The sequence below is a fragment of the Rhinoderma darwinii genome, chromosome 3, assembly GCF_050947455.1.
Source record: "Rhinoderma darwinii isolate aRhiDar2 chromosome 3, aRhiDar2.hap1, whole genome shotgun sequence".
NCBI lineage: Eukaryota > Metazoa > Chordata > Amphibia > Anura > Rhinodermatidae > Rhinoderma > Rhinoderma darwinii.
In genome coordinates this window covers 367356943-367381268 of record NC_134689.1, presented here as the reverse complement: position 1 = coordinate 367381268, position 24326 = coordinate 367356943, and the positions used below count along the sequence as shown (strand labels likewise).

The 24326-nt window shown below is 40.8% G+C and overlaps 1 protein-coding gene across 22 annotated transcripts in view; it reads left to right on the top strand.

Moving 5' to 3' along the window:
- The window catches only part of CAMK2B (calcium/calmodulin dependent protein kinase II beta), a 182152-nt gene that overhangs the window by 120925 nt on the left and 36901 nt on the right, over positions 1 to 24326 (top strand). For 17 of the 22 annotated variants that reach the window (XM_075858627.1, XM_075858625.1, XM_075858622.1 and 14 more), the window contains exons 6-12: positions 3633 to 3705; positions 4747 to 4849; positions 8828 to 8911; positions 11956 to 12050; positions 12270 to 12392; positions 12528 to 12611; positions 12694 to 12736. In XM_075858627.1, the coding sequence (XP_075714742.1) occupies positions 3633 to 3705; positions 4747 to 4849; positions 8828 to 8911; positions 11956 to 12050; positions 12270 to 12392; positions 12528 to 12611; positions 12694 to 12736 (605 nt within the window). The remainder of the gene's footprint in view (positions 1 to 3632; positions 3706 to 4746; positions 4850 to 8827; positions 8912 to 11955; positions 12051 to 12269; positions 12393 to 12527; positions 12612 to 12693; positions 12737 to 24326) is intronic. The other 5 variants (XM_075858631.1, XM_075858621.1, XM_075858619.1 and 2 more) reach the window with 1 other exon arrangement.

The following is a 24326-nucleotide window of genomic DNA, read 5'->3' as shown; positions in this document are numbered from 1 at the left end:
TATATAATGCTAATTAAATGTACCAGGTGTAAGAGTAAAGGGGGGTCGCTTACTGTCTGCAGCTCTTCTGCACCTTCGTTTCAGCAATGGTGGGGGTCTCAGCACCCGGACCCCACCGATCCAAACTTGTGATATGTCTCTATGACTTATGAAAAGTTTGATGGAAGTGCAGTCACTCTTTAAAAGAAGGAAGCTAAATGAATATCACCCTGCAATACATGAGTATTGCAGTGTATAGTGCAATGGATTTAACAAGCTGGTTCAGGTCCCCTGAAATGTAAAAATTAAATAAATGTAATCTTTTAGGAATATAGAAAAAAAAAAAAAAAAAGTAAAGAAAAAAAATCCTTATCCCATGTTGCCCCTAAAATGATGTCAAATTAAAAAAATAAACATAATTGGTATTGCCGCTTCAGTAAAAGTCCAAACTATTAGGCTGGGTTCACACGACCACATTAACGTCCGTAATGGACGGACGTATTTCGGCCGGAAGTCCCGGACCGAACTCAGTGCAGGGAGCCGGGCTCCTAGCATCATAGTTATGTACGACGCTAGGAGTCCCTGCCTCTCTGCAGGACAACTGTCCCGTACTGTAATCATGTTTTCAGTACGGGACAGTAGTTCCACGGAGAGGCAGGGACTCCTAGCATCGTACACAACTATGATGCTAGGAGCCCGGCTCCCTGCACTGAGTTCGGTCCGGGATTTCCGGCCGAAATACGTCCGTCCATTACGGACGTTAATGTGGTCGTGTGAACCCAGCCTTACAATATAACATTATCTACACGACACGGTAAATACTCCAAAAAAAAAAAAAATTATGCTAGAATTGCTGGATTTTGGTCACCTCGACTCCCCAAAGAAATGAAATAAAAAGTGATCAAAAAGTTGCATGGTATTAATAAAAACTACAGAATAAAGTTAGCATGTCATTTTTACCACAAGTGAATGCCGTAAAAATTAAAGCTAAACAACAATAGAGGAATTGTTGGTGTAATTCCATTCCTCACCACAAAATAATTTTTCAAAGTTCCAGTGCATTAAATGGTGCCATTAAAAACGACAACTCGTCCCGCTGTTCATGTCTGGGGCCAAAACAAATATATGTATGGACACTATGCTTTCGTGAATGAGGCCCTAGTGAGTGGCTCAAATCCCAGCCATGTCTATATTGTCTGGGTAATAATGCTCTGCTTCAGACTTTCTCAGGTCATTGCAATTCGAACTAAGTTGCCGCTCATTACATACATTAACAAGACGACAAACAAGACAATTCTTTTTTTTTCAGGATAACAGTAAGTATTATGAATGTCCTTGAATTAAAAAATCATTTAGGAAGCTAGCCTAAGATTTTTTTTTTTAAAAATATGTTGTTAATATGAACACTTGAAGAAAAGGGTTCTCTGCTTTAGACAATCCCTACTTAACGATAAGATGATCATAAAATGTCCCCCTGCTAGAATCCCCAGTGATCAGCAGTAATCGGTGGGAAAACCTCAATAAACATAAGTGATCGGCGCAAAAAAAGAGAACTCAACTGAATAGTCCAAAAGACCGATTCAGGGTCAGCAGATATTTTCATCATACTGGCATGCGTGGGTTAATTGGTCACGTTACAGTTCATATCAGATTTTGGATAGATACATAACCAGACTGACGATATTTAATTCCAAACCACTCCTATATGATAAATAATAGGGAAAATTCGGCTCCTATAGTGAAGTACTGTGATAAACCAGCTTATGTAGCCCAACGTATTTATTACACTCACATGATTTCAAAAAGATAAAAGCATATATAAAAACAACAGTGTGACGGTCAGCAGGCGTTTGAGTCTGAGGACTTCGGCTCAGGATACACCTCTGACGTCACTGTTCATTTCAATGCTGGAGTCTCCAGCCAGAGCATCGGAATGACTCTTGCCCATATATGGTCAGTGATTTCAGGATCTTCTCCAGGTCCAAAGTTCGCGGGCAGAGCGCTACCGATGCTCTGGCCGGGGACTCCGGCATTGGGAAGCTCCTGACATCACTGACTATATATAGACAGTGATGTCGGGAGCTTCCTGTTAAACATACAACTATTATAAAAAGTATATTGTGCATAATAAAAAAAATTGAGGGATCGCTTAGAATGGAATAGTGTAGTCTACTATGCTATTCCAGCCTTCAAAAAAGAAAAGTATACTGATGTATACTAGCCAGAAGGAGACCGTAAGGAAACTCTTTTAGTCTCTGTTGGGCTAATGGAGCCCTATGGACACATTTAGCGTGTTTAGCATGCAAAACATAGGCCAAAACGCGATCTGAACTAGGCTTGAGTGGGAATCTGTCACCAGGACAACCTCCCTTTAATTTAAAGCACCTGATATGGTATCCTAAGAATAAAAAGTCAGAGGGAACGCCTTCACCCTGGAGTAGCCCTCCAAATTCCTGTTCAAGGCTCCAATGAAAAGCAAGTGCTGTTTTTTTATCTAGTGTTCGAGCTTTATCCTGCGTAAAAACAATGAAAAAAATGAAATTGTGCTCCTATTACAAATCATCTTTAATATTGTCATATCATTAAGCACTAGTTATTATCAAAGGAACAGCCAAAAGAAAGTTCAGGGTTACAGAGTCTGAATATATAAGAAACTGGGGTTAGGCTGGACTCAATGCAGTTAATTGTGCCATTTTTGGCACACATACCATAATTACAGACCATGCGGCCGCTACAGGGGTCTTGGAGAGAGGGGGCCCAGCCATCATAGGTCCCTTCAACTTTGCTATTTCGCGATAAGAACCTGTGAAGGACTCTCCTCTCCAGTGGAGTTGTATTTTTAGCAAACAAGGAGGTGGGGAATTTGTCCCAAATGACATGCAAAGGGTGAAAACAAATACCAAGGCCTTCAGTCTTGAGTGGCAAAACCAGGCACCGTAAGGAACAGCTCACACGGCGGATTTTGCGTGGCAGGTCCCGGCGCAAAATCTGCCGCGGAATTATTCCTCCTCCCATTAACTTCAATGGGAGCTTCGGACAGAATCCGCCTGAAGATCGAGCAGGAGGCTTATTTTTCCCGCTAGCTGAAAAAATCAGCTAACGGGAAAAAGAAGTGTCTGACTCCCATTGAAATTAATGGGAGGCGGACCTTTGCGGCCCCTTCTCTTCAATATATGCTGCTGGCCAGATCGAGTAGTGGATCCAATAGACAGGAAAAAGATAAAAGGTCATAATATCTTTTTGGTATCCACTCCTTTGTTTGGGTCTAAAAACTGCATAAAAAAATGTGTGGAAAAGCTATGGAGAATGGGATAAAGTAAGGTCGCTCTGTTCAGTTTACTTTGAGATTCGCATATTACAAAATAAAGTTATAGCCGGTTTAGTCACACATAAGTCATAACATGTGTGCTAAGAACCAATATGTACGTTACTAGTGTATTACATTTTAATAAAAGACCACAAGTGAACTTTTACAGTAACGATATGTAAAAGCACATCCTTATTGCCACTAGAGGATATTACCCCATCTTTTGCAATGGTTGATTTTGGTTGGCAGTCATCCCCTTCCTACCCTCCTGCCCCTACCCCCTCCATCAACTTGCAGGGAGCACACAGACCTTACTAACGCCCCCCCCCCTGCTGTTTGCACGCAGTCATTGCATCCAGCAGATTCTTGAAGCAGTTCTCCACTGCCACCAAATGGGGGTTGTCCACAGGGACCTGAAGGTGAGTTTTGTATCCCCCATGCCATCTTCTTTACCATATGCATGTCAGGCTGGACATTGCATCTCTCCTTCCAATACAGCGCCTGCCCTGGAAGTGTCCCCTGCATGCTAGTGGCGAGTTGTATCTGGCTTATACTGTGGATGGTGGAACAGTTGTGTTTTTCATAGCATGTGGAGGTTGGGGCTGGGAATCTACCCTATCTGGGGCTGGTGTGCATGGCATGCTGTGGAAAATGATATTTATTTTATGTTTTTATGTTTGATTTAGTGCCAAAAGTTTTATGTACTTTTTATACCTGTACTTATAGGATAAAGAATCAATCTCTATCTCTATTCACACCATCATTTTCCCAATGTTCTCCATCCTTTCCAATCTTCCCTTGCTCGCCAACCGTATGCTCACCATCTCTCTAATGCTACCTGTCCTACCAACTAGAATAGAGGAGCTCAAACCAGAGTCATTTCTTTGATTTTTGTTGGGCAATGCAACCATTCCTGTAGAAGATCAATGGGCAAGAGAATAGTTAAATAACATATAGATAATAAGAATAGGTAGTTTTATCCCTTTCATGATTGTCATCACATATCTATAGCTTCTCTAAATGACCCAAAATACTGCATACCAATTTCTTTGGATTGCTCAACAGCAATTTTTAATATGCTCAATCCATCAAACACTTTCATGGGGCTTTTGCTCAAAAGATGGCCCTACAATATTTCAATCCATATGTACTCAACAGTATTGCTAGTTTCCATAATATAATCTCCTACTCATTGATGGAGCCAACAGAAGTGAACCATAAACATCAGCCATATCCGTTTTAATTTTTTTCTATCGAACATCGGGTAGCAGAGATGGAGACCATGCAATGAAAGAGAGATAAGGTGACCAGACCTCCTTATGGGAACATCCTTCATTTGGTTATACATCTGGTTACCTTTACTGAGGGCACCTTAATCCACCCTGAGTGATTGTACCTGATGACAATAAAAAAAAGTGTTGCCTTGTCACTGTCTCTAACCACATCTCTGTTAACAACAGCCAGAAAACCTTCTCCTTGCCAGCAAATGCAAAGGAGCAGCAGTCAAGTTGGCAGATTTTGGCCTGGCCATAGAAGTACAAGGAGAGCAGCAGGCCTGGTTTGGTAAGTCTTGCCTTTGGAGCCCTGGATTTAGAATTGGATGTGAAAATCATTATATTTTTCTGATGCCAGGGTTAGCAGAGACTCATTGACTCGCGGTGCCAGATGAACTTATTAACAATATGTGCCCTTGTGACTTATTAGTTCCTGCTCCTGCCACTAAAACCTGCCACAGTTATAAGAATAGGATTTATAAGCTTTCTAGTGCTAGGAGTGGAAATTATCAACATTATATATGATTCTTGTTAGATGTCTTTGTAATAACCAGCAGGTTGTGGATCCACTGTTCTATACAACTGGTTTGTCTTTGAGCCACCACTACGGGCGTTGTCTAAGCAGCCTCACCCTTTAACCCCCATACGGGGATCTGGATTTCACGGCAGGGAGACTACCAGGTCTCTAACTCCTGAGGTGGTCTCGGTATGTATTGCAGCTGGCCCAATGGAGCAGGAGACAATGGTGAAGTACACCGAAGGGTCAGGCAATAGGACGGACAGGGTCTGGCCAAAGCCAGGGCAAGCTGAGTCTCTGCAGGGATGCATCCAGGCAGAGGGTCGAGACAGGCCGTAATAGATACTCGGATGAGCAGAACACAGTAATGGAACCTTCGCAGGAACAAGCTAATGTTGAAACAAAGTTGCTCAGGCATCAGGTGACCAGTGAGGATACTTTAAATATGTACTGGGCATCTGGGATTGGTTGGGAATGATTTAAGTGCACGCACGCTGGCCCTTTAGGAAACAACAAGGGAGCGCACATGCCCTATGGCACACGGAAGCGGCCGCAGCAGGAGAGGAGGTGCGTGAGGACAGTAAAAAAGATACATACTGGATTCCGTACCTACGCAGAAAAGGCAGCATGCTGACAGGCACGGAACGCCAACACTAGCACAGGGCAGAGCGCCGGTGGCATGGATAAGTTACCCGGCGGTGGGGACCGCCAGAAGGAGCGGAACCCTCCACTGGCATTACAGTCTTGTAAGAAGACATGCAGGCAGGTGTAGTGTAGCATGAGGGATTATTTTATAATTAATATTTAATTATAAATTATATTATGCTGCAAAGACAGATCCAGACACTGAGCCTCATATACTACATGCTTCACTTGTGTTCCACATCTTCTTACAGTATATAGAGCTGCATTGTGGTACGAGTACGAGTATGTTAAGACAGTCATTCCTTCCACTGAATGATCTCCAACCATTATAAGTCATAGGAATTGATACTCCACATATAAGCTTTAAAGGGGTTTTCCCATCAGAGACATTTATGACATATCCACAAGATATCCTCAGAAAAAGCGTGGTTGTGCTGCTTCAAATATTTTATTTTTTGGATATCCACAAGATGTGTGATAAATGTCATATAGATGCAGTCCCACCTCTGGGACCCACACCTATCTCTAGATTGGGGCCCCCTAAATGTGATTTCCGCTGTTTCCGTAACTTCCATAGTAGTGAATGCCAGTTACAGAAGCAGCGTAGCATGCGAGCTATGCTGTTTCTGTAACTACCATTCAGTTCTACGAGACTCACGGAAATAGTGTAGCTCAGCGAGCTACACTGTTTCCGTCATTCATGGTCGTAAATCACACAATTCAGCCATAACACAGAGGGGTAGAACAGGGCTTAGTGGCCCCATTCTAGAGATAGGTGCCCTGTGGATATGTCTTAAATGTTTCTGATGGGAAAACCCCTTTAACCCGTTAGTGACCGCCCCTGCTCGAACGAGCGAGATCGATATCAGTATCGATCTCGCTCGTTTAACCCCTCAGATGTGGCGCTCAATAGCGAGCGCCGCATCTGAGTGGTTTTGGAGAGAGGGAGGGCACTCCCTCTCTCACCCCGCGACAACCTGTGTGTGATCGCAGGGTGTCGGTTTCTTCGATGGCTGCCCCAGTTAATGCCTGCTAGGCAATGCCTGTCCGTTTTACACGGACAGGCAGTAATACATTGCAATACAGAAGTATTGCAGAGTATTATAATAGCGATCGGATGATTGCATAGTGAAGTCCCCTAGTGGGACTGGTAAAAAAAAAAGTAAGAAAATAAAAGTTTAATAAAGTTAATAAATAAAAAACTGAAAAACCCACTTTTTCCCTTTACAAACTGCTTTATTAAGAAAAAAACAAAAAAAGTTAATAAATGACACATATTTGGTATTGCCGCGTCCGTAACTACCCCAACTATAAAGTTATTACATTATTTAACCCGCTCGGCGAACGCCGTAAAAAGTTAAATAAAAAATAATGAAAAAATTGATGTTTTCTGTGAATCCTGCCTTTAAAAAAAAATGTGATAAAAAGTTATCAAAAAGTCACATGTACTCCAAAATGGTACCAATAAAGACTAAAAGTCGTCCCGCAAAAAAAAATACCTCATACAGTTGCATCGGCGGGAAAAATAAAAAAAGTTATGGCTCTTCAAATATGGAGACACAAAAACAAATAATAAAAAATAAAAAAAAGATTTTACTGTGTAAAAGTAGTAAAACATACAAAATATATATGAATTTGGTATCGTTGCAATCGTAACAACCCGCTCAATAAAGTTATTGTGTTATTTATACCACACGGTAAACGGGGTAAATTTAGGACGCAAAAAAGTGTGGCGAAATTGCTGTTTTTTTTATATTACCCCCAAAAAAAGTTAATAAAAGTTGATCAACAAATTATATGTACCCCAAAATGGTGCTATTAAAAAACACAACTTGACCCGCAAAAAACAAGACCTTATACAGCTATGTCGACGCAAAAATAAAAAAGTTATAGCTCTTGAAATGGGACGATGGAAAAACGTAAAAAATTGCTTGGTCATTAAGGTTTAAAATAAACCCGTCATTAAAGGGTTAAGACAGCTACTGCTAAGATCCAAGTCTATGATATAGGCCTTCATCTTCACAAGATGCTTGCTCCATCCCCCGATTCGGGACAAGTGGTAGGTAAAATAGGTGGCCACCTAGGGTGCCATTAATGGGAGGGTGAAATTTATGGATTAAATACAATTCTCTGCATATTAAATTTCAACCAATTGAACTATTCAACAGGGCTATGCCTGAGCTGCTGATAATGCTGTAGGTTTCGGGACCATTGAGCGTTTCCCACAGTGCATTGGTGAGGGAACGGCGCCAGTCACACTAGAATAGGCTTTTAATGTATAACAGACACCCACTGTAAACAGTCAGCCCTACCCTATAGAGGTTTGGGGCGACAGTGTATATAAAAATATATAATTCATTAAAGAGGTGAAGGATGGGACCGGGGGGAGTAGCTGGCGGACCCTACTACAGATACATGGTAGAGGTGGAGGGAAATGAGGAGTATGTAGTAATACTAAGATCACTAGCGACTGGTTGGGAAAGGGGCAGGCAGCGGGCAATAAATTGCATGATTGTCTATCCAACAGCTAGTTTACAGAACTTTCGGGACTCAGGGGAGACTGGAAGGGGCACATTCTGGGAGAGCTTGCCCCACCCCTGCCCATCCCTATATTCACTATAACCACATTTTTCTTTTCCTTACTTGAGCTTTTTAATATTTTGGTCTGGGGATGCATTTCTGCCAGATTAAAAATCTCGTCCATATACTTCATTTATCAAAATCACAAATGCATCAGTGTTTGTTTTTTTCAATCAGTTTATTATTCTACAGTAGCACAATAATGAAAGTGAGTGATGGCATTCAGGTGGGTGAGGCCTGTTCACAGACTGATGGATTAGACGGGTACACTTGGTGCTTCTTGCCTGTGGCATTTATCAAATGATTGACTAGCCCTTTTAATCCGCCTTAATCCTTCATCTGCTCAAAGTTATTTAGATAAAAATGAGGCTGTTTGTGTTCATGTCCCTGAAACTATAAAATATCTTCAATACAGCAGTTCTCATAAATGAATACGTGACAAAGTCCCCTGGCACGCAGCTCTCTGTATAAATTGCTGGCAGCTGGAGGTTGGGGCTGGCTCTCATTATGTTCTTTCTGTGCCAGGCTTTGCTGGAACCCCAGGGTACCTGTCCCCGGAGGTGCTCCGAAAAGAGGCATATGGAAAACCGGTGGATATTTGGGCATGTGGTAAGCAGACACAAGTTGCAATTACTGTGGCATTATAATACAGTGAGTCATATGGAACGTACTCCTGATTTCATTTAGAATTTCCTTCTCTTCTAGCCGTGCTGTGCTGCATTAGAAAATGCAAAGAATCATGTAGATCGCTATCTATCTATCTATCTATCTATCTATCTATCTATCTATCTATCTATCTATCTATCTATCTATCTATCTATCTATCTATCTATCTATCTATCTATCTATCTATCTATCTATCTATCTGTCTGTCTGTCTGTCTGTCTATCATCTATCTATCTATCTATCTATCTATCTATCTATCTATCTATCTATCTATCTATCTATCTATCTATCTATCTATCTATCTATCTATCTATCTATCTATCTATCTATCTATCTATCTATCTATCTATCTATCTATCTCATATCTATCTATCTATCTATCTATCTATCTATCTATCTATCTATCTATCTATCTATCTATCTATCTATCTATCTATCTGTCTGTCTGTCTGTCTGTCTGTCTGTCTATCTATCTATCTATCTATCTATCTATCTATCTATCTATCTATCTATCTATCTATCTATCTATCTATCTATCTATCTATCTATCTATCTATCTCATATCTATCTATCTCATATCTATCTATCTATCTATCTATCTATCTATCTATCTATCTATCTATCTATCTATCTATCTATCTATCTATCTATCTATCTATCTATCTCATATCTATCTATCTCATATCTATCTATCTATCTATCTATCTATCTATCTATCTATCTATCTATCTATCTATCTATCTATCTATCTATCTATCTATCTATCTATCTATCTATCTATCTATCTATCTATCTATCTATCTATCTGACTAGTGAGTCATATGGAACGTATCCCTGATTTCATTTAGAATTTCCTTCTCCTCTAGCCGTGCTGTGCTGCATTAGAAAATGCAAAGAATCATGTAGATCGCTATCTATCTATCTATCTATCTATCTATCTATCTATCTATCTATCTATCTATCTATCTATCTATCTATCTATCTATCTATCTATCTGTCTGTCTGTCTGTCTGTCTGTCTATCATCTATCTATCTATCTATCTATCTATCTATCTATCTATCTATCTATCTATCTATCTATCTATCTATCTATCTATCTCATATCTATCTATCTATCTATCTATCTATCTATCTATCTATCTATCTATCTATCTATCTATCTATCTATCTATCTATCTATCTATCTATCTGTCTGTCTGTCTGTCTGTCTATCTATCTATCTATCTATCTATCTATCTATCTATCTATCTATCTATCTATCTATCTATCTATCTATCTATCTATCTATCTATCTATCTATCTATCTCATATCTATCTATCTATCTATCTATCTATCTATCTATCTATCTATCTATCTATCTATCTATCTATCTGTCTGTCTGTCTGTCTGTCTGTCTGTCTGTCTATCTATCTATCTATCTATCTATCTCATTTCTATCTATCTCATATCTATCTATCTCATATCTATCTATCTATCTATCTATCTATCTATCTATCTATCTATCTATCTATCTATCTATCTATCTATCTATCTATCTATCTATCTATCTATCTCATATCTATCTATCTCATATCTATCTATCTATCTATCTATCTATCTATCTATCTATCTATCTATCTATCTATCTATCTATCTATCTATCTATCTATCTCATATCTATCTATCTATCTATCTATCTATCTATCTATCTATCTATCTATCTATCTATCTATCTATCTATCATCTATCTATCTATCTATCTATCTATCTATCTATCTATCTATCTATCTATCTATCTATCTATCTATCTATCTGTCTGTCTGTCTGTCTGTCTATCTATCTATCTATCTATCTATCTATCTATCTATCTATCTATCTATCTATCTATCTATCTATCTATCTATCTATCTATCTATCTATCTTCTATCTCTCTCATATCTATCTATCTATCTATCTATCTATCTATCTATCTATCTATCTATCTATCTATCTATCTATCTATCTATCTATCTATCTATCTATCTCATATCTATCTATCTATCTATCTATCTATCTATCTATCTATCTATCTATCTATCATCTATCTATCTATCTATCTATCTATCTATCTATCTATCTATCTATCTATCTATCTATCTATCTATCTATCTATCTATCTATCTATCTATCTATCTATCTATCTATCTATCTATCTATCTATCATCTATCTATCATCTATCTATCTATCATCTATCTATCTATCATCTATCTATCTATCTATCTATCTATCTATCTATCTATCTATCTATCTATCTATCTATCTATCTATCTATCTGTCTGTCTGTCTGTCTGTCTGTCTATCTATCTATCTATCTATCTATCTATCTATCTATCTATCTATCTATCTATCTATCTATCTATCTATCTATCTTCTATCTCTCTCATATCTATCTATCTATCTATCTATCTATCTATCTATCTATCTATCTATCTATCTATCTATCTATCTATCTATCTATCTATCTATCTATCTATCTATCTATCTATCTATCTATCTATCTCATATCTATCTATCTATCTATCTATCTATCTATCTATCTATCTATCTATCTATCTATCTATCTATCTATCTATCTATCTATCTATCTATCTATCTATCTATCTATCTATCTATCTTCTATCTCTCTCATATCTATCTATCTATCTCTCTATCTCTCTCATATCTATCTATCTATCTATCTATCTATCTATCTATCTATCTATCTATCTATCTATCTATCTATCTATCTATCTATCTATCTATCTATCTATCTATCTATCTATCTATCTATCTATCTATCTATCTATCATTCATGCTATTTAGACCAAGTATGCAGCTATATTGATCATTACCTATATGTTTTCATCCCTCGGGTTGGATAGCCGTTTCTAGCTATGCTTTGGAAACATTAGTTTTCCTTGAAATTTTGATTCATCCGTAGAGCTTAGTGTAAAAACATGCATTTTTTTTGTGTCCTTCTCATAACAGGTGTCATTCTATATATTCTGTTGGTTGGATATCCTCCATTTTGGGATGAAGACCAACACAAACTCTACCAGCAAATTAAAGCTGGCGCATATGACGTGAGTCCAAAAATTTTTTTCTCAAAAATATATGTTCGAGAAAGGAAAGATTTATAGTGTCGAATTATAGTGATTATTGGATGATCCATACGCACATCTCTACTATGTGGCTTTAGCTTGGCCATGGTAAGCCATACTTGGTCCAATAATGTCAATCACTCTGTTAACATAGAAGCAAACTTTTGTGTGTCTAGAGAATGTCTACATCTCTCCCTCTAGTTCCCTTCTCCAGAGTGGGACACCGTGACACCAGAGGCTAAGAATCTCATTAACCAGATGTTGACCATTAACCCTGCCAAGCGTATTACCGCACATGAAGCTCTCAAGCACCCATGGGTCTGTGTAAGTAATGCCAATTTCTGCTGACTGTCAACTATGACTAGGACTGTATGTATGGATATTGAATGTATGCTAATGCAATTCTCTCCTGAAAGCTTAGCAGGGATGTTTCATGTGATTTTTGCTCTCTCTACATAGCAACGCTCAACTGTGGCCTCAATGATGCACAGGCAAGAGACTGTGGAGTGCCTCAAGAAGTTCAATGCTCGCCGGAAGCTGAAAGTGAGTATGACCTCTACCACACGTGTGTATATGTTCCCTTTTGTAGACATTACATTGATTCATATTGTGTAAATTCCTATAGGGGGCCATCCTAACTACAATGCTGGCAACAAGGAACTTTTCTGGTAAGTATTTGCTCACCCGCACCAAAGAACATGTATTTGTGCAATGGAATGAATACCATTGTAATGCTCCGCATTGCTAAAGATCCTGCTCTGGTATACCCAGTCTAATGCTCTGCAGATAAAACAGTAAGGCCACTCTAGTTGGGCTCTGTAAACAGTCCAACACATTGCGGAGTAATATCTTAGAAAACCAATGCAATTCAGTGGCATACCCTGCAGAGGACAATTTTGGTAAAAATCAGCATCATGCGCTGCAGAGCCCATTCTGATCTAACCACTGCTATACACTGCAGAGCCCGTTATGATATAACCAGTGCTATACACTGCAGAGCCCATTATGATATAACCAGTGCTATACACTGCAGAGCCCATTATGATATAACCAGTACTATACACCGCAGAGCCCATTCTGATATAACCAGTGCTATACACTGCAGAGCTCATTCTGATATAACCAGTGCTATACACTGCAGAGCTCATTCTGATATAACCAGTGCTATACACTGCAGAGCTCATTCTGATATAACCAGTGCTATACACTGCAGAGCCCATTCTGACATAACCAGTACTATACACTGCAAAGCTCATTTTGTTATAACCAGTGCTATACACTGCAGAGCCCATTCTGATATAACCAGTGCTATACACTGCAGAGCCCATTCTGATAAAACCTGTGCTATACACTGCAAAGCCCATTCTGATATAACCAGTGCTATACACTGCAGAGCCCATTCTGATAAAACCTGTGCTATACACTGCAAAGCCCATTCTGATATAACCAGTGCTATACACTGCAGAGCTCATTCTGATATAACCAGTGCTATACACTGCAGAGCTCATTCTGATATAACCAGTGCTATACACTGCAGAGCTCATTCTGATATAACCAGTGCTATACACTGCAGAGCCCATTCTGATAAAACCTGTGCTATACACTGCAGAGCCCATTCTGATATAACCAGTGCTATACACTGCAGAGCCCATTCTGATAAAACCTGTGCTATACACTGCAAAGCCCATTCTGATATAACCAGTGCTATACACTGCAGAGCTCATTCTGATATAACCAGTGCTATACACTGCAGAGCTCATTCTGATATAACCAGTGCTATACACTGCAGAGCTCATTCTGATATAACCAGTGCTATACACTGCAGAGCCCATTCTGACATAACCAGTACTATACACTGCAAAGCTCATTTTGTTATAACCAGTGCTATACACTGCAGAGCCCATTCTGATATAACCAGTGCTATACACTGCAGAGCCCATTCTGATAAAACCTGTGCTATACACTGCAAAGCCCATTCTGATATAACCAGTGCTATACACTGCAGAGCTCATTCTGATAAAACCTGTGCTATACACTGCAAAGCCCATTCTGATATAACCAGTGCTATACACTGCAAAGCCCATTCTGATATAACCAGTGCTATACACTGCAGAGCCCATTCTGATAAAACCTGTGCTATACACTGCAAAGCCCATTCTGATATAACCAGTGCTATACACTGCAGAACCCATTCTAATATAACCAGTGCTATACACTGCAGAGCCCATTCTGATAAAACCTGTGCTATACACTGCAAAGCCCATTCTGATATAACCAGTGCTATACACTGCAGAACCCATTCTAATATAACCAGTGCTATACACTGCAAAGCCCATTCTGATAAAACCTGTGCTATACACTGCAAAGCCCATTCTGATATAACCAGTGCTATACACTGCAGAACCCATTCTAATATAACCAGTGCTATACACTGCAGAGCCCATTCTGATATAACCAGTGCTATACACTGCAGAACCCATTCTGATATAACCAGTACTATACACTGCAGCGTCCATTCTGATATAACCAGTGCTATACACTGCAGAACCCATTCTGATATAACCAGTGCTATACACTGCAGAGCCCATTCTGATATAACCAGTGCTATACACTGCAGAGCCCATTCTGATATAACCAGTGCTATACACTGCAGAGCCCATTCTGATATAACCAGTGCTATACACTGCAGAGCCCATTCTGATATAACCAGTGCTATACACTGCAGGGTCTCTTCTGATATAACCAGTGCTATACACTGCAGAGCCCATTCTGATATAACTAGTGCTATACACTGCAGAGTCAATTATGATATAACCAGTGCTATACACTGCAGAGCCCATTCTGATATAACAAGTGCTATGCACTGCAGAGCCCATTCTCATATAACCAGTACTATACACCGCAGAGCCCATTCTGATATAAACAGTACTATACACAGCAGAGCCCATTCTAATATAACAAGTGCTATACACTGCTGAGGTCATTCTCATATAACCAGTGCTTTGCACTGCAGAGCCCATTCTGATAAAACCCGTGCTATACACTTCAAAGCACATTCTGATATAACCAGTGATATACACTACAGAGCCTATTCTGATATAATCAGTGCTATACATGGCTGAGGCCATTCTGGTACAACCGATACTATACACTACAGAGCCCAATCTGATATAACCAGTGCTATACACTGCAGAGCCCATTCTGACATAACCAGTGCTATTCACTGCTGAATCCATTCTGATAAAACCAGTGCTTTACAATGCAGAGGCCATTCTGATATAACAAGTGCTATACACTGCAGAGACCGTTCTGGTATAACCAATGCTATATGCTGCAGAGCCCAATCTGATATAACCAGTGCTATACACTGCAAAGTCCATTCTGGTATAACCGATGCTATACACTGAAGACCATTCTGATATAACCAGTGTTATACACTGCAGAGCCCATTCTGATATAGCCAGTGCTATGCACTGCAGAACCCATTCTCATTTAACCACTACTATACACTGCAGAGCCCATTCAGATATAACCACTACTATACACTGCAGAGCCCATTCAGATATAACCAGTGCAATACACTGCAGAGCCCATTCTGACATAACCAGTGCTATACACAGTAGAGCCCATTCTGATATAACCAGTGCTATACACTGCAGAGCCCATTCTGATATAACCAGTGCTATACACTGCAGGGTCTCTTCTGATATAACCAGTGCTATACACTGCAGAGCCCATTCTGATATAACTAGTGCTATACACTGCAGAGTCAATTATGATATAACCAGTGCTATACACTGCAGAGCCCATTCTGATATAACCAGTGCTATGCACTGCAGAGCCCATTCTCATATAACCAGTACTATAAACTGCACAGTCCATTCTGATATAACCAGTGCTATACACTGCAGAACCCATTCTGATATAACTAGTGCTATACATTGCAGAGTCAATTATGATATAACCAGTGCTATACACTGCAGAGCCCATTCTGATATAAACAGTACTATACACTGCTGAGGTCATTCTCATATAACCAGTGCTTTGCACTGCAGAGCCCATTCTGATAAAACCCGTGCTATACACTTCAAAGCACATTCTGATATAACCAGTGATATACACTACAGAGCCTATTCTGATATAATCAGTGCTATACATGGCTGAGGCCATTCTGGTACAACCGATACTACACACTGCAGAGCCCAATCTGATATAACCAGTGCTATACACTGCAGAGCCCATTCTGACATAACCAGTGCTATTCACTGCTGAATCCATTCTGATAAAACCAGTGCTTTACAATGCAGAGGCCATTCTGATATAACAAGTGCTATACACTGCTGAGACAATTCTGATATAACCAGTGCTATACACTGCAGAGCCCATTCTGATATAACCAGTGCTATACACTGCTGAGACAATTCTGATATAACCAGTGCTATACACTGCAGAGACCGTTTTGGTATAACTAGTGTTATACATGCTAGAGCCCATTCTGGAATAACTACTGCTATACACTGCAGAGCCCAATCTGATGTAACCAGTGCTATACACTGCAGAACCCATTCTGATATAACCAGTGCTATACACTGCAGAGCCTATTCTGACATAGTCAGTGCTATACACGGCTGAGGCCATTCTGGTACAACCGATACTATACACTGCAGAGCCCAATCTGATATAACCAGTGCTATACACTGCAGAGCCTGTTCTGATACAACAAGTGCTATATGCTGCAGAGCCCATTCTGATATAACCAGTGCTATACACTGCTGAGACAATTCTGATATAACCAGTGTTATACACTGCAGAGCCCATTCTGATATAACCAGTGCTATACACTGCAGAGCCCATACTGATATAACCAGTGCTATACACTGCAGAGACCGTTCTGGTATAACTAGTGTTATACACGCTAGAGCCCATTCTGGAATAACCACTGCTATACACTGCAGAGCCCAATCTGATATAACCAGTGCTATACACTGCTGAGGCCATTCTTATATAACCAGTGCTTTACACTGCAGAGGCATTGTGATATAACCAGTGCTATACACTGCAAAGTCCATTCTGGTATAACCAGTGCTATACACGGCAAAGCCCATTCTGATATGACCAGTGCTATGCACTGCAGAGGCATTTTTATATAACTAGTGCTATACACTGCAGATGTATTTTGATATAACCAGTGCTATACACTGTAAAGCTCATTCTGGTATAACCAGTGCTATACACTGCAGAGCCCATTCTGATATAACCAGCGCTATGCACTGCAGAACCCATTCTCATATAACCAGTACTATACACTGTAGAGTAAATTATGATATAACCAGTGCTATACACTGCAGAGCCCATTCTGATATAACCAGTGCTATACACTGCAGAGCCAATTCTGGTATAACAAGTGCTATACACATCAGAGCCCATTCTGATATAACCAGTACTATACACTGCAGAGCCCATTCTGCTATAACCAGTGCTATACACTGCAGAGCTCATTCTGATATAATCAGTACTATACACTGCAGAGCCCATTCTGATATAACCAGTACTATACACTGCAGAGCCCATTCTGATATAACCAGTGCTATACACTGCAGGGCCCATTCTGATATAACCAGTACTATACACTGCAGAGCCCATTATGATATAACCACTGCAGAGCCCATTCTGATATAACCACTGCAGAGCCAATTCTGATATAACTAGTACTATACACTGCAGAGCCCATTCTGATATAACCAGTACTATACACTGCAGAGCCCATTCTGATATAACCAGTGCTATACACTGCAGAGCCTGTTCTGATATAACCAGTGCTATACACTGCAGAGCCCATTCTGATATAACCAGTGCTATGCACTGCAAAGACCGTTCTGGTATAACTAGTGTTATACACGCTAGAGCCCATTCTGGAATAACCACTGCTATACACTGCAGAGCCCAATCTGATATAACCAGTGCTATACACTGCAGAGCCCATTCTGATATAACCAGTGCTATACACTGCTGAGGCCATTCTTATATAACCAGTGCTTTACACTGCAGAGGCATTGTGATATAACCAGTGCTATACACTGCAAAGTCCATTCTGGTATAACCAGTGCTATACACGGCAAAGCCCATTCTGATATGACCAGTGCTATGCACTGCAGAGGCATTTTTATATAACTAGTGCTATACACTGCAGATGTATTTTGATATAACCAGTGCTATACACTGTAAAGCTCATTCTGGTATAACCAGTGCTATACACTGCAGAGCCCATTCTGATATAACCAGCGCTATGCACTGCAGAACCCATTCTCATATAACCAGTACTATACACTGTAGAGTAAATTATGATATAACCAGTGCTATACACTGCAGAGCCCATTCTGATATAACCAGTACTATACACTGCAGAGCCCATTCTGATATAACCAGTGCTACACACTGCAGAGCCCATTCTGCTATAACCAGTGGTATGCACTGCAGAGCCCATTCTCATATAACCAGTACTATACACTGCAGGGTCCATTCTGATATAACCAGTGCTATACACTGCAGAGCCCATTCTGATATAACTAGTGCTATACACTGCAGAGTCAATTATGATATAACCAGTGCTATACACTGCAGAGCCCATTCTGATATAACCAGTGCTATGCACTGCAGAGCCCATTCTGATAAAACCTGTGTTATACACTTCAAAACCCATTCGGCTATGACCAGTGCTATACACTGCAGAGCCCATTCTGATATAACTAATGCTATACACTGCAGAGCCCATTCTGATATAATCAGTTCTATACACGGCTGAGGCCATTCTGATATAATAAATCCACTTAATGGTAATGTAAATGTCGTTCACTGAATAGATAGATTGACTGCCTGATTAGAACGATTAAAATTGAATTTTATTAATATATTATAAAATATGGCTCATATAGCCCATTAGTGACATATATTCAGGCTCAGACAAGGTAGTCAGGGATAGGAGGTGGTGAGACTCTCCTCTTATAGTATACAGCCCTGACAGCAACCTGCTGAGAGAAAATAATTCCAGCCCACCGGGCTCACAACAAGTGGTCAGAGAGAAGAGTTAGTCCTGATGACGGACTAATCTTGGACAATTCTCCGAACCACCGCTGCATTAATTAGGACAACCCTACGCGTTTCAATGTCACTGGTAGGTGTGACACATCATCAGGGATTGTTAAAGTTGATGCCGGTTAAGCACAATTTCGTGCTAACATTTATTTCTCCCGGCTCGTGCACGACTCTAATACAAATGGCCGCACACGAGCCGGCGAGACTGGGAGCATATGAAGGGCTAGAGCCCTCCCCCTGCACTGACGAGGCTGTCAGCCCACCACCAATCAGACAAAGACACGTCCCAGCAGTCACGTATCCGGACTGTGGCGAGCCCCCAAACAGCCCAGCCAATCAGGCTGAAGTGTGACGATAAAGCGTCCTTCGTAACCCTGGAGACCTGAAGCGGATAAACACAGATTACGGGACAGACATGTAGTAGGTAAAGATGCTAAAGATTTGTAATATGATCCGCAGACCATCCTCAAAACTCCTATCGGAAAAAACCTCATAATGATACACACTCCGATCAAGGATGGAATTCTTGCCCGTTTTGATCATCATAACTCACAAAGAGTGTACTACTGTCGGAACGTAGTAGGTACAGTTTAGGGTCGTTCATTAAACTAGACACAGTTTAGGCTGTACACAGACGCCCCAAATTAAGTTAAACGTAATATCACATGTTCAATGAATCAGTTAGAGAAAAAACCGCATATGAGTCCTCTACCAGTGTGAACAGGGGTCAGCAGTAGTTTAATGTGAAAACACACAGATGATACTGTTAGGGGAGGTCAGGTGCATAGTTGTGCCACACATACCACCACCCACATGGGGGGAAAAAGTAAACAAGAGAAATAGATTTCTTTGATGTTATGCTCACAGAAAGCATGCATATGAGATCTTTTCATTTAAACCGGCGGGACTCATAGTTTGCATACGAAAGATCCACTGCGCTTCTTTTTGTAAGATCTTCTTATCATGATCACCACCTCTCGCCAAAGGTTTAACGTGTTCAATCCCTTGAAATTTCAATATCAAGGAGTCACCATTATGGCATTCCCATACATGCCGCGACACCGGAGTATCATCCTTTCTCCTTATATCCCCAATGTGGTCCCTAATCCTCCTTCTAAATTCTCTCTTCGTTTTGCCTATATACTGTAATTGGCAGCCACATGTGATCAGATAAACTACACCTTTGGTCTTACAGTTAATATAGGACCTATTGTCAAACACCCTGCCAGTCTTGGTGCTTTTGAAATTTTTACTGCACAGAATCGAGTCGCATGCCTTACATGAGCCACATCTGTAACTCCCATTGAACCCCCTGTCCAACCAGGTGTTTGGTTTGTTTTGTGTGCTCATGTGGCTATGCACAAGATGATCTTTTATATTGCGCCCTCTTTTGTATGTTATAAAGGGAGAGTCCCCTACCAGATTACCAACGTCAGGGTCAGCTTGCAAAATTCCCCAATATCTCTGCAGGATATCTCTAACCTCCTTACTAGCAGAGTCGTAAGTACCAATGATCCGTATAGTGTCATCATCCTTCAAACGTGATTTGGGGTTAAGAAGATCATTTCGGTTGCATCCAAGTGCATTTTGATAGGCCTGTTTGAGAACATGTTTCGGATATCCTCTCCGTCTAAACCTGTCCTCCAGTTCCCTCGCTGACATTTTATAGTCTGATATAGTGGAACAGTTGCGTCTCGCCCTCAGGAACTGGCCCTTGGGTATTCCACGTTTAAGGTTAGCTGGATGGCAGCTTTCCCATCTGAGGAGACTATTAGTGGCAGTCTTTTTACGGAACATGTTGGTTTGGATGTTCCCAGATGGTGTTTTCGAGATCAAAATATCAAGAAACGTGATCTTGTTGTCATTGATCTCACAAGTAAAAAATAAGCCCAGATTGTTTACATTAAGAGTCGCCACAAACTCCTCAAATTGTGCCTTGGTACCTTTCCAGAGGATCAGGATATCGTCTATAAATCTCAGCCATAGCACGATGCACGATGTCCATTTTTCCATTCCATCATTAAAGACAGTTTCATGCTCCCACCAGCCCAAGTACAAATTGGCATATGTGGGAGCACAGGGGCTTCCCATAGCCACACCCCTGAGTTGATGGTACGTTTTCTGGTCAAAGATAAAAGAATTATGCTCTAGAATAAACCAAAGCAATATTACAACGAACTCGTTGTGAGTCTGAAACTGTGTGCCCTTACCCTTCAGAAAGTATTCGACAGCTACACACCCCTGATCATGAGGAATGGAGCTATACAGGGCTTCCACATCAAGTGATGCCAATAGGACATCCTGATCGCAGCGTATGCCTTCAAGCTTACGCAAGACATCCATAGTGTCCCTTACATATGAAGGAAGGGACACCACAAAAGGTCTAAGAATCTGGTCGATGTAGATGCTTGCATTTTGAGACAGGCTGTCGATTCCTGACACAATTGGCCTACCCTTCAGTGGCTTAGTCCCTTTGTGTATTTTTGGGAGACAATAGAAGGTGGCCGTCTGTGGAAAATCGGGCAGCATAAACGCCATTTCCTTCTCACTAATTAGGCTAAGGCATTTGGCTGAGCTCAGGATACATTTCAATTGATTTCTGAAACTCATGGAAGGATCGGATTCCAACACTTTATAACATTGATGGTCATTTAATATCTGGTAGCACATCATGCTATATCTCGTGCGGTCCATTACCACAACATTACCACCCTTATCAGAGGGCTTTATTATGATAGTGTCATCACCCTCAAGTGATCGTAAAGCGACCATTTCATCTTGTGTTGTATTGAAACCAGAAGGCCTGGAACGATCGAGTAATCTGAGTTGGTCCTCCACTACTTTAACGAAAACATCGATCGGGGTGTTGTCATTCAGGGGAGCAAATTTCGTCGAGGGTACCCTAAGTGTGGTAGCATCTTTACCTACTACATGTCTGTCCCGTAATCTGTGTTTATCCGCTTCAGGTCTCCAGGGTTACGAAGGACGCTTTATCGTCACACTTCAGCCTGATTGGCTGGGCTGTTTGGGGGCTCGCCACAGTCCGGATACGTCACTGCTGGGACGTGTCTTTGTCTGATTGGTGGTGGGCTGACAGCCTCGTCAGTGCAGGGGGAGGGCTCTAGCCCTTCATATGCTCCCAGTCTCGCCGGCTCGTGTGCGGCCATTTGTATTAGAGTCGTGCACGAGCCGGGAGAAATAAATGTTAGCACGAAATTGTGCTTAACCGGCATCAACTTTAACAATCCCTGATGATGTGTCACACCTACCAGTGACATTGAAACGCGTAGGGTTGTCCTAATTAATGCAGCGGTGGTTCGGAGAATTGTCCAAGATTAGTCCGTCAACAGGACTAACTCTTCTCTCTGACCACTTGTTGTGAGCCCGGTGGGCTGGAATTATTTTCTCTCAGCAGGTTGCTGTCAGGGCTGTATACTATAAGAGGAGAGTCTCACCACCTCCTATCCCTGACTACCTTGTCTGAGCCTGAATATATGTCACTAATGGGCTATATGAGCCATATTTTATAATATATTAATAAAATTCAATTTTAATCGTTCTAATCAGGCAGTCAATCCATTCTGATATAACCAGTGCTATACACTGCAGAGCCCATTCTGATATAACCAATGCTATATGCTGCAGAGCCCATTCTGATATAACCAGTGCTATACACTGCTGAGACAATTCTGATATAACCAGTGCTATACACTGCAGAGACCGTTCTGGTATAACTAGTGCTATACACGCTAGTGCCCATTCTGGAATAACCACTGCTATACACTGCAGAGCCCAATCTGATATAACCAGTTCTATACACTGCAGAGCCCATTCTGATATAATTAGTACTATACACGGCAAAGTCCATTCTGATATAACCAGTGCTATACACTGCAGAGCCCATTCTGATATAACAAGTGCTATATGCTGCAGAGCCCATTCTGATATAACCAGTGCTATACACTGCTGAGACAATTCTGATATAACCAGTGCTATACACTGCTGAGACAATTCCGATATAACCAGTACTATACACTTCAGAGACCGTTCTGGTATAACCAATGCTATATGCTGCAGAGCCCATTCTGATATAACCAGTGCTATACACTGCTGAGACAATTCTGATATAACCAGTGCTATACACTGAAGAGACCGGTCTGGTATAACTAGTGCTATACACGCTAGTGCCCATTCTGGAATAACCACTGCTATACACTGCAGAGCCCAATCTGATATAACCAGTTCTATACACTGCAGAGCCCATTCTGATATAATTAGTACTATACACGGCAAAGTCCATTCTGGTATAACCGATGCTATACACTGCTGAGGCCATTCTTATATAACCAGTGCTATACACTGCTGAAGCCATTCTGATATAACAAGTGATATATGCTGCAGTGCCCATTCTGATATAACCAGTGCTATACACTGCAGAGCCCATTCTGATATAACCAGTATTATACACTGCAGAGCCCATTCTGATATAACCAGTGCTATACACTGCAGAGCCCATTCTGCTATAACCAGTGCTATACACTGCAGAGCCTGTTCTGATATAACCAGTGCTATACACTGCAGAGCCCATTCTGATATAACCAGTGCTATGCACTGCAAAGACCGTTCTGGTATAACTAGTGTTATACACGCTAGAGCCCATTCTGGAATAACCACTGCTATACACTGCAGAGCCCAATCTGATATAACCACTGCTATACACTGCAGAGCCCATTCTGCTATAACCAGTGCTATACACTGCTGAGGCCATTCTTATATAACCAGTGCTTTACACTGCAGAGGCATTGTGATATAACCAGTACTATACACTGCAGAGCCCATTCTGATATAACCAGTGCTATACACTGCAGGGCCCATTCTGATATAACCAGTACTATACACTGCAGAGCCCATTATGATATAACCACTGCAGAGCCCATTCTGATATAACCACTGCAGAGCCCATTCTGATATAACTAGTACTATACACTGCAGAGCCCATTCTGATATAACCAGTACTATACACTGCAGAGCCCATTCTGATATAACCAGTGCTATACACTGCAGAGCCCATTCTGATATAACCAGTATTATACACTGCAGAGCCCATTCTGATATAACCAGTGCTATACACCGCAGAGCCCATTCTGATATAATCAGTACTATACA